Source organism: Fomitopsis serialis (assembly GCF_022376445.1).
Source record: "Fomitopsis serialis strain Sig1Antser10 chromosome Unknown B0H18scaffold_170, whole genome shotgun sequence".
Lineage (NCBI taxonomy): Eukaryota > Fungi > Basidiomycota > Agaricomycetes > Polyporales > Fomitopsidaceae > Fomitopsis > Fomitopsis serialis.
In genome coordinates, this window is record NW_025955130.1 from 73277 (window position 1) to 84289 (window position 11013).

The window sequence follows — 11013 nt, forward strand, 5'->3', positions numbered from 1 at the left end:
GGCCGCGGGCCACGGTACCGTGACCGCCGCCACCCGGCGTCAACGCGTCGACCGCGACACGGAAACCGTCCGTGGTGAGCCATACGGCTAACTTAGTGCTAAATGCTTGTATTCTAACGCGTCATAAGTCACGGCCAACCCGAGCACATAGGCAACGCAGCCTTAAAATGTCGCAGCCAGGATCCTTTCGCGTTCGATGAGTCGTGACTCGTTGGTTCCTTGAGTGTCCAGGTCTGAGATCTGAACGTTTGAATGTGAACATTGACGCCTGCTCTCGGAACCGGCAGATTCGAGAATAAGATTTCTCAAAACAAAATCAGGTGCTATTGGCGGTCTATGTACCGCGTGCAACCACGCCCAACAGCACTCACAAGCCACTGCGGGATATGGCATTGAACTCGCTCTCGAATTCTTCCATCGCATCTAGGGTTTCAGCGAGATGACTATACCCCAGCGTCTCTCCACGGCTCCTAGCCAGCGAGGTGGCCGTCCTGGTAGCGTTCTTGATCTGACGCCCGTTGACCTCTCGACCGACGAGATCGTCTAGCTGCTCCGCGGTGAGGCTGTCCATCTTGACTTTATGGAGGAAAGCCTGCCATATCTTGAGTTTCGCTTCCTTGCTCAGATCCCGGAAATGAAGAGCAACGTGGATACGAGACAGGAAGGCTGGATCGAAGGCCGTGACCCTGTTTGTCGTCAGAAAGAGGATCCCGCGGTAATATTCGACATGCCGCAAACTTGCAGAACCATTAGTCAGGAGTGCGGCCGTGCTTGATAAGAACACGTACAAAACCGCGACCATGGCATTGCGTAACAAGTCATGCATAGATCGCTGTTCCAGGAATACATCTGCCTAAGACTCCGGCGTCAGTACAGCTAGCACTGGCAGTAGATCAGTACACGAACATACCTCGTCTATGAGCACAATCGCCCCCCAGCGCGTAGCTATACTGAAGACGCGCTTGAGAGCAGTATCGACAGCGTTGGCGTCGGTACCAAGGTCACCGCCCCCGATCATGTACAGCGGCCTCTTGAGGTGCTCGCTGGTCGCCTCCGCAGACAGAGTCTTGCCGACTCCGGGAGGACCGAAGAGATTGATGACGAGGCCTTGGCCCTTGCCTTGTACGAAATCGTCGAAATTGATGTTGGAGTTGTGCGCCTCTATGAGGGATCGCAGGAGCTCCCTACGATTGCCCGGGAGCACAAGGTTCGTGAAGGGCTCATCGGACCATACGATGGGGTGGATTTTCTCGACGTTGAACTCGACTAGTACACGAGAGATGAGTGGATGCATGAGCCTAAATGCTAGGTACTCACGCCATAGCTTGTCGGAAAGGCTGAACCCGTACAGCACGGGTGAAGCGAGAATGAGATCGTTGTCTGGCAGTTGCCAACTGAAATACTGCGGGATAGTTGTCTCCCCAGCATCGGACGCCGCGTCCGGGTCGCGTGTCAGGGTGTATGCTCGTCTGATGTCTGAGTCCGGAATGGTTACTTCTGCTTGAATGACTCTGAACTCTGTCTGATCAACTTCCTCAGGCATGTCGTAGTTCGGATTATGGTGTCTGAACGCAGCTGCATCGTCGTCAGATCAAGACTCTGACAGCGACAGGTACGATCTCATCACCTCCGTCGATCATCACCCTGGAATCAATCTCGTCGCACAACGTCAGTGGATACAGCCTGCTCTGTGACTCTGCGCGACTCACCTCGTATTTCTTGCGATTATAGACAGCAATTCCTTGATACCGCACATGCTGCACTCCGTACAAGTCGATCCACTTGCGTGCCCGAGCGAGGAGTGCCGCCCTCAGACCTGCTTCATTGCTGTGGTACTTGATCGGGTACGCAGGCAACGTATTGATCTTCACTACCCCCTTGAAACGCGGAATGAACCGAGTGTGCTCGACCCTGCAGAATCCCTTCGCAGGTACAACATGCGCCAGATCAGAGTCAGCGACGTCGTCCAGCTCAACGTCCACGGCATCGATGCCCTCGCAGTAGAGCGTGTACCCGCGAGCCCCTTTGTCGAACTGCTTGAGCTGTAGAGCGCGAGGCTCCCCCGTCGTCGCGTCCGTGCTGACGAGCAACGTGCCGGGGAGTAAGATGGCGTGGAGCAGATCCCAAGTTATCTCCTCGTGTGCCAGCAGGCTGGCAATCTGAGAGATGATGACTCCGTGGTCTTCGCGCAAGTAGCTGATGAGGATCTCGAGGCTGGCGAGCACCTCAGTGTCGTCATCGCTCGAGCGATCCGCGCTGTCTTCTGGTTCCTGAGAGTCGTCGCTCGGGCGGCTCGCTCTGTCTTCCAGTTCTTGGCGGTACTCTACGAGCTTGGGGAATGCCTGGATCAACTGATCGACTGGAAGCTGCGATCGAAAACGAGTCGGGGGGTGCAGTTGAGTATGACAGTCAAGCAACACGTACCTCGAGAGGGTCGGCCGTCCACGAGATGCCCGAGATCTCTCCAATGACGTCCTGACAAGCTGCTATCAAGTACGGACTCTTGATCGTCACCGCGACGGCCGGCTCTTCTCCCGCACAAGTGGGCATCTGGCGCACTACCACGAAACAGAAGGACCGCCAGACGTCGGCGCCGTCCGCCGTCTTTCCACCGTGCAACACATGCGGGGTGGCCTGGACCTTGGTGTCCTCGTATGACCACATGCATGTATACATGTCGTAGACGTGATCGACCCGCTTGACCTGCAGACTGTACGCAGATGCGAGCCTGGGGAAACGTCTTGTGTTATTGGTTTACAGGTAACACCGAGCGAGGACTCACCCAGGAGAGCTTATGTCCACGCATGGTTCCGCCTCCGCAGGTGCGGGCGTGGGTGCAAAATAGGAGTACAGACTCCCCAGCCACGTCCATTGCGATTCTCCTTTCTCCTCCACTTCGTTTCCTGTATACTCTGTCATTGTCGCAGAGACGATGGCCCGCCCCTGTAGCGATATAGGCCTGCCCCTAGAAAGTGCTGCGTCTCGGAGAGCGCAGCGACGACCGAAGGAGATCGTTATCACAGCGGGCAACGTGTGTCCTGCGGAGAAGAACTAGATTTACGCCTGCACATTGCGGTGATTTATAAACGCACTGCGCCTGACGGAACCTGTGCTAACCCAAGTATCGCGAACCAGTGGTGCAGCTGCCGCCGAGCCACACTTATCTGTGCGCTCTGCACGCCATCAAACCCTACAACGTCGAGGGCGACACTACGACGGCAGGTTGCTGCAGATAGACCTGCATGTCGGTGAAGACATTGTCAACAAACGAATGATGGACGAGGTGTATGACTTACTCGAAAGAAACACTGGGTACTCTTCGTAGCGGTCTCGAAGCAGTCCTCGAAGTTGTTCCTCGGAAACCTCCTTACATGACATGCTTCCCCGCCATATACAGGTACGAAGTATCGCCTCGTTGTTCTCGATACCCACGAGAGTCAGACTTGTGTGGCTCTCAATTGGTCTTCGCTGGTGTTACTAGTACGCATGCCCATCCACGCATTGGATGAAAAGCGCGTATAAGTTAGCGACGACCCTCGATTTGATAAAGCGGTCAGGTGGACGCAGAATATGTAAAGCATCCCGATACACGCAGACAGTCGTCATCGCATATGTTTGCAGCGTGTAAAATGTGAGCATAAATGCTGTGCGAAGGGGAGACTGGTAAGTACTGCGGGCCCACGTAAGGAATCTTGCGCACGTCGCCGGCTCGACAATTCCGGATGCCCGCTCTGCATGAAGTTCAGGATATGGCGGATCACGACATCTGTGTGCCTTGCTGCTCTTATAAGCAGAGAGGAGGCGAACACCACATGTTAGGATCCGAACGGACGACGAAAGCAAATACTGTGTAGTCGGGCTGCATATATGTGGCCAATTCCCTGTATAAATTTCAGAATGCGTACAGCCTGAAGCGCCAAGGTCCGCTTTCGCCTTGCAGGGATCGGCGGACATATTCGTGCCTCGTCTGGCAGTCCGAACGCGAGTGTGAGTGGACTATATGCGCATATAGTGTAGTTGCATACCTACTATGCACTGAGACAGCGATGCGAACTGCAAGCAACGTGTCGTTTTCCGCGTGTAGAGAACACGTAGTGGAGAATCATTGGAGAACTTGCTGAACTGCTCGCGCTAAAAAGCATGGGCAAACGATGGGCAGACGGGTGTCGATTGTGGGGTGCATGGGTTGTTCCGCAGGCACACAAGTCTCCGAACCACGTCGAGCCGATTGGACCACGTCGTTTGGCGGTGGGAAGGCACAATGCATCTTGGCAGAAGATCACCTACATACTCGTCGGTGCAGATTGGACAAGCTTCAGGTGACACCGAGCATCATTGACATTCGGACTGACTCGGATCCGCACTTGATTCAGTCCCTGTGAGGATGTTCCTTCGCCAACGTTGTCTCTGACCCGGTGGCGACGGTGCGCTTGGTCATGGGAGTCTGCGCGAGTGCCTGTATGCGGTAGCTCTGTTGCCAGATACGCCCGTATGTCGTTCGCGCCGGCCACGCTTGTCAATGCATGACTTGGCTGCAGACGGCGTCCTTGTACACCGACCTTCTGACGAAAAATGCTAGGCACTTCCGAGGCGACTCACCAATGATCGTGGGAGATCCGCCTGAGACTAGTGCGCCTGCTGGTCTTGGAAATGGCCATGTATGTCGTCGTAATGACGGCTTAGGCAATATCTCCGTAAGTCTTTATGGGGGTCTCTCGCTCCGCATCGTGCCTGGGCTTTGTTGACGGCGAACACCGAGCCACCTCCCGCGGTGCTGAGGTCAATGTCAGGGCGCGCAGCTCGCCAGAGCCATGCCTCGGCTCACGAAGCTGGTGAGCCCTTCGCGTCAGTGGCGGAAGCAAACACGCTTCCGGACACGTGTAGTGTTTTTGCGAGGTGGGCAATTTGCTCTGCAGGAAAACGCCACGAGCGAATAAGTACGGACGGACTGCCGCTGACTGTCATGCCAGGGCCACTCTCGCTGTCACGGAAGTGATCCGGGCCACACATATGTACTTGCAGACGAACGAGCGGGTGCTGCAATGCCGCGTCTGTAACTGTGGCGTCACGCGAGAGCTCAGATATGTTCTTGGATGCACTCACCCGACTTGAGGCCATAGATCAGAGTTGTGTTGCTGATTCGACGCGGACGTAAGAACATACTTAGACCGCGGAGTGCGCGTACTTGCCTCGGACCACCTGTACTTAACCTTGTTCGCAAGGCATCTTGCGTCGCAGGCGTCACATGCGACACGAATGCGATTTCGATGATATAATCGAGTTAGGGGGGCTCCGATTTGTCCCGCTCGCATGGCTGCCACTGTCAATGTCAGAACGGTGCGACCCGTATGCAGACGCACCCGATAACAGCCCCATAAAACTTTCTGCTCATCGCTCGACGGTGTCCTGGGCAGTGAAGAGACACAGCAAAAGCAGCCACAGCTTGTCCACAGCAACATGGGGGAATGTACGTAACGTCGGGACGTAGAGGGCCCGGCGGTGGAAGGAGGTGATGGCCGCGGAAGCAGATGGCGGAGGGCAGCCGGCGGCATTGCCCAAAGCGGAGAGCGTGCTCTGCGGGCGTGACGGGCGTGTCTCGATAAGAACGACCACGACTGTCCAAGCGCAATGAATCGTCCGTGCACGCGTCGTCTCGTAAGGCCCCGCTGACTGGCCGCCAACGACGTCGACAACGCCCCAGCACCCGCCGACGCCCCCACACCGTGATCCCCGCCTTGCGTCGCTTGAACCCCGCCCACCGCCATGCCCAACACAGTCCGCCCCCGCGACGACAAGGAGCGGTCCGCGCGGGCCCAGGAGCAGGCCTTCAAGCGCGCAAGAGGTGCCATATCTTGCGCAGAATGCCGTCGCCTCAAGCTCAAGTGCGACAAGACCGTCCCATGTTCTCTTGCAAACGAAGAGGCTGCTCTTCCATCTGTCCCAATGGGAGCCTTACCACTGGTCAGGGTACCAGGTGAGTCGTCGTGTGTTCTCGATGCATGTACGCGCGCGGGGAGGCTTTTCGCTAGTGTAGGCGCGGATCCGGAGACGGCTCGGAGCGATGCTTGTGCCACTCAAGGGCAGACGCGAGCTCGGAACGTTGTTCAGCCTCACGCTGCCCAGCAATCGGACCGTCGAGGGATTTACCCATGCAAGTCGCCAACGAACATCTAGCCATGATCATTGGGCGGAAAGCCTAGTTTGGATCTGGTGGACTTGGGTGTCGGTCTATGTTCGCACCACGGTTACACTACAACCAGTGCCGAGGCGACTGTGGTGGGTGGCTGAGGTCGGATCGCAGAAGATGTGGATCGCCTGTAGTCGGCCGCGATGTCCTCTGCCCGCGTGATCTTTTTAGGAAAGGCACAGCGACGTAGACACATTTCCCTGTGCACATTGCAAGTGTACCAGCTGAAAGTCAACTGTCTTTCAAAGTTATCATCAGACAGATTCCCAATGTGGCGTGGATTTACAGTCTCAGGCTCTTTATGATTCGGTTTCTATTGTATTCATTGTGATCACAATTCTGACACGCGTACAGATTTATCCTGGCGGACACCGACCGCCTACACCGGAAGATCGCGGAGATGAGCGACCGCATCCGCGAACTCGAAGACTCGCTCGCGCTCCTGCAGTCGTCCGTGTCGCGCGAGACGCACCCGTTGCTGTCCCGCGATCGCCTCAAAATCAAGTCGGCCTGGAGCTGCACTCGGCGGCATCCAGGCTGGGCGGCGACGGGTTGTTCGAAGAGGAAGAAGAGGAGGACGAGGAGAGCGAGTACATCGACTCGTTCGGGACGCTCGCGGTGCGCGACGACGGGGCGGCGACGTTCTACGGCCGCTCCGCCGGCTCCGAGGTGCGTCGTTCCCAGCGTGATCCACCCCCATACTGACCACCCGCGTAGAGTCTACTTCTGGACGAAAAACCGGGGCCTGCAACAGCTCCGCCTGAACGCCCGCCCAACAAGGGCCCGATGCTGCCCGCCTCCCTCGCGCGACTCACGACGTCGTTCCCGTCCGCGCCGTCGGACATCCCCGCGGAGGACATGCAGGAGCTGATCGAGGAGCACCTGCCGCCGTGGCCGCGGGCAGCGCAGTTGTGCGACCTGTACCTGGAGCAGGCGCCGTGGTTCTTTGGCGCGGTGACGCGGCGGCAATTGTTGGAGGAAATCTTGCCACTTTTCTACGACGAGGCGGCGGAAGGTGCGAAAAGCGGCGCGCTGAGTAGCTCCGCGCGGCGTTGCGCTGAGGGAGGGCGGCGGGACCGGTGGCTCGTCGCATGACTGGCGCTGTATTTGTGATATTCTGCTTTGGCGCGCTGACGGACGTCGACCTCCGCCGGCGCCGCATAACCCGGAGGCCGAGCGGTACTTTCAGCTCACGAGGGCTGCGCTGAACCTTGAGCCAGTGCTCGAGCGTCCGCCGAGTGTCGTCACCGTGCAGACGCTCAGTCTCATGGCGATCTATCAGGTTGGCTGTATGCGTCAATCTTCTGAAAGCGAGGCTGATGGTTTGGTTGCGCAGGGCTTGGTTGCGGACGAGAATAGCATCGAGAGTACGTGGGCGCTCATGGGGCTAAGCTCAAAACTTGCGCAGAGTGTGAGTGCCAAGTCCATGACCTTTGGACCAATAGACTGATCATTGGTTTAGATCGGTCTTCGTGCGTCGACCTCTGTCTTCCTGTCTGGGCAATACCTTAACAAATTATAGATCGTGACTGTGCCCGCTGGAAGCTATCACCAGCAGAAGTACAGAAGCGTCGCGCGCTGTTCTGGGAAGTGTTTATCACTGACTGTTGGCAAGCACTCGCCACCGGCCGTCTATCCACTTTCTCCCTCCCCTTCGTCGACACCGAACTCCCTGCGGACCCCGATGAGACGCTCGCAGAGGACGGCACGCCTCAGCTGTCTTGTAAGTGTTTCGCAAGTTTCACTGCGTACTCTGCGCTTACCATTGTGGGGCTCTACGGTGTTCATACAGTCCCTGCGTGGAAAGCGCGCTGGGGTAAAGAATGTGTCTCGGAGGTCGTCCAGGGCACGCTCACGTCGCGCGCCCCGAAATACACTGTCATCCTTGAACTGATCGTAAGCTGAGAGACATGCCACTGCCAAAATACGCCACCGGCTCGCCGCCAGAAGGAAGGGCCTCTCGGAAACGATGAGCCACTACATGCCGATCAACTACTTACATCTGAGTGAGTCTCAGTGCTTACGCGAGTCCGTGAAGCGTGAATGACTGTTGTGCGGCAGCTCTGCTTTATGTGCATAGATGCTTCTTCGCGCAAGCACTGAGCGACCACCCGACGGACCCGCTTCGGAGCCCGTACTCGCCGTCTTTCCTCGCTGGCTATCGGAGTGCGTGCATCCTGTTGAGCTCGCTCCGCGAGCAGTTCAACCTGTTCCCGATACAAATTGCCAGATTCTGGGTCTTGTGGACGCATGCGTTCTCCTCCACTGTGAGTACGCGACCAATGTGAACGTGCCAGGTACAAGCTGACATGGCGGGACAGGTGATGCTCGCTTCGGTCGTTACCCATGGAGGTACGACAAAGACGGCACAGGCAGCATTGGGAGAGCTGAGACTGGCGTATGACTTGTTTGAGAGTGCTGCGAAGCATGGCGGGCGCGCTGTGAAGTTCTTGGTGGGTACACAGTTCTCCGTGCGGAAAATAGCATCGAGCATACTGACTTCCTTCCAGCCGATCGTCCGGAGACTACACGACAAGGCATACGCGACTTACACACAGGGCCTCCACTGTCCGTGATATCTTCGCACCTCGCGTGGCCGGCCAGCACGACGAGCTCCAGATCTCAGCGGTCGTACGCGGACCGTCGCTACGAATCTCACATATCCAGCGAGTGCGCTCCGTCTCGAGCGTCGTCCGGGGCTTCGTAGCACGCCGGCAGTCGACGTCAGGACTATCTCGCGGACTCACGTCCTGGCGGTCGGGTCCGCGCTCTCGGGAGCCGCAGTACTCCTGGATATTTCCGGCCCTCAGAGCTATGGGGCGCGGTGCACCGATCTGGACGAGATGCACGGGTTTCAGGGCGCGCTGGCGACAGATCCGGGACGTCAATGCGATACATGAGCAAACAGGGGGCACGGTTGGAAGAGCAGAGCGGTATGGTGACATGCAGCAATCAGGGAGCTATCCTACTCCGCCGGACTACCAGAGTCCGCCGCAGAATATGAGATGTCGCAGGGCTACGGAAGCACGCATGGGTATGAAGGCGTAGAGGGGCATCGGGTCACCAGGAGTATTCAGAATGGTACCCCGCACCACCGCAGACGCACGGACAGCCTGAGCATGATCAGGCTATGTCCCAATACCCAGGGCGCACTTCGCAGCTCGTCCCAGTAGATCCGCAGCATGCAGGATTCGCCCAAGGCCACTCACAACCATACCCGTCGTACCACGCTGGCGACAGCAATCATACCACGGTTCCTCATGGACAGTATCACGGTTTCCCTCCTGCCATGCATGCCCCGGCATACCATTCCGATATGCCGCCCCCGCCTCCTGCGACCCGCTCCCAGCTGTGGCAAGTCCCTCCAGGACAAACTGGACATGAACTCGGGTACCCGACGACGCCTATTGACTACCCTCCGCAGCCCACTCAGCCCGTGCACGCTGGCAATTCGTACGGCCACGCATCGACGCCTAGCCTCAGCCGGAGTCACAGCATGACCCAGATGCCAGGATCCGTCGATGGCCCCCCAGCCGGTGATGAATGTGCATTACAGCTTGCAGGAGACCTGGAATTCGTTCGTGCAGCATCAGCTGCCCACGCCCGTCGCCCCGCAGCCGCCCCCGCAAGGACTCGGATATGGTGGTCCTGGAGCTTGATCGGGTACCTCTGTGCTCTTCCGTCTGTACTTGCTCCTTCTCGGATAGCTGTCTATGCTTTTTTGCTACTCGTTATGCTATCAGATTGTTTGCATCTCTAGATATCCTAGCTTGAATGTACCGTTGTGTTGTTAGGGGTCGGGCAAGTACCCGGTACCGGTCCTGCTCTCTTAGATTGCTTGCAAGGTCCCCTCCTGGCCCGTTTTGTCATGCCGATACACATCCGTTATGCAGTTCTTCACTTTGCAAACGCTTGAATGCTGCGTTTCGAGCATCCCTGTAGGTGCACTGTAACTTTCAGTACTCAGTACACACCGTGACCGGGGTCGACTCCCTGGCGCTGGTGCGGTAGTGTACGGTGTAAAACTCAAACAATGTTTCTTACGGTATGTAAGTAAGTCGGGCCGTGAGGTAAGTTTTTGACATGGGGTTTTAAACGTTTTAAACGTGACCACATGATGTGTCACGTGATGTTTCTCGCCTGCGGCGCCTGTACTCCATTAGAGATATTCAGGAGCATAGGCCCCTTGTCTCCTCATGTATGGTAAATAGTAGAGTGTGCCAACGATTACAGGAACTGAAGCAGGATGTATGTCACAAAGAAACCCACCGTCGGGCGGAAGTGCTCACTGCTCACTCAGTGTAGTAAGGGATGCGTAAGCGCCGGAATACATCGCACGGGCGCCCGATGCTCGTACAAATAGATATATTGTTTTCTTTCCTGTTCGTTTTCCGTTCTCTTTCTTGACTCACTACAGACTCATTATAGACTCATTCCCGTTTCGTATATGCTGTACTCAGAGTGGATACTTGTGCCACTGCCACCACTCATTCCACTTCAAGTTGTCCCTTTACTAGTAATCTCGCTTACATTTCGTCTACGACCCTCGGACTCGGAATGGCTCACCGTACCATAGGGTATGAGTACTGTATGGATTTCGGGCTGCAGGCCCAAGTTTCGATATGAGGACGCTTACCTACACCTCCGCATCTGACCATCGACTTCCTTAGTATGTGTTTCTGACCTCACCGACACTACGCTCACCCACACCAATGCGCAGACAAGCCGGATTCCTCACATTCACATTGATCAGCCATCTCACCCTTCCAGACTGTGGTGGGTAGCGTGAGTTGCTTGGTTCTCGACGGGATGCATTCAATGTTAGC

The 11013-nt window shown here is 56.7% G+C and overlaps 3 protein-coding genes across 3 annotated transcripts; 2 read left to right on the forward strand and 1 right to left on the reverse strand.

The window, feature by feature from the left end:
* Positions 1-207: 207 nt before the first annotated feature.
* B0H18DRAFT_1046676 (P-loop containing nucleoside triphosphate hydrolase protein) lies at positions 208-3355 on the reverse strand. The gene is made up of 9 exons (XM_048030812.1): positions 3297-3355; positions 2783-3238; positions 2425-2728; positions 1710-2366; positions 1628-1655; positions 1318-1575; positions 911-1266; positions 789-853; positions 208-737 (listed from the first exon to the last, which is right to left on the reverse strand). The coding sequence occupies exons 2-9, from the start codon at positions 2917-2919 to the stop codon at positions 368-370; spliced, it is 2175 nt and encodes a 724-aa protein (XP_047886364.1). The 5' UTR covers positions 2920-3238; positions 3297-3355; the 3' UTR covers positions 208-367.
* Positions 3356-5763: 2408 nt separating this feature from the next.
* B0H18DRAFT_1125839 (fungal-specific transcription factor domain-containing protein) lies at positions 5764-8763 on the forward strand (the record flags this gene model as incomplete). The annotated part of the gene is made up of 13 exons (XM_048035073.1): positions 5764-5882; positions 6542-6661; positions 6724-6856; positions 6905-7202; positions 7408-7469; positions 7524-7598; positions 7650-7659; positions 7710-7910; positions 7980-8083; positions 8135-8193; positions 8268-8454; positions 8509-8640; positions 8698-8763. 13 exons carry the CDS (start codon positions 5764-5766, stop codon positions 8761-8763), a joined length of 1566 nt encoding a protein of 521 aa, XP_047886365.1.
* Positions 8764-9242: 479 nt separating this feature from the next.
* B0H18DRAFT_150253 (uncharacterized protein) lies at positions 9243-10233 on the forward strand. Its single transcript, XM_048036871.1, has one exon. It carries the CDS (start codon positions 9318-9320, stop codon positions 9945-9947), a length of 630 nt encoding a protein of 209 aa, XP_047886366.1. The 5' UTR covers positions 9243-9317; the 3' UTR covers positions 9948-10233.
* Positions 10234-11013: the final 780 nt, after the last annotated feature.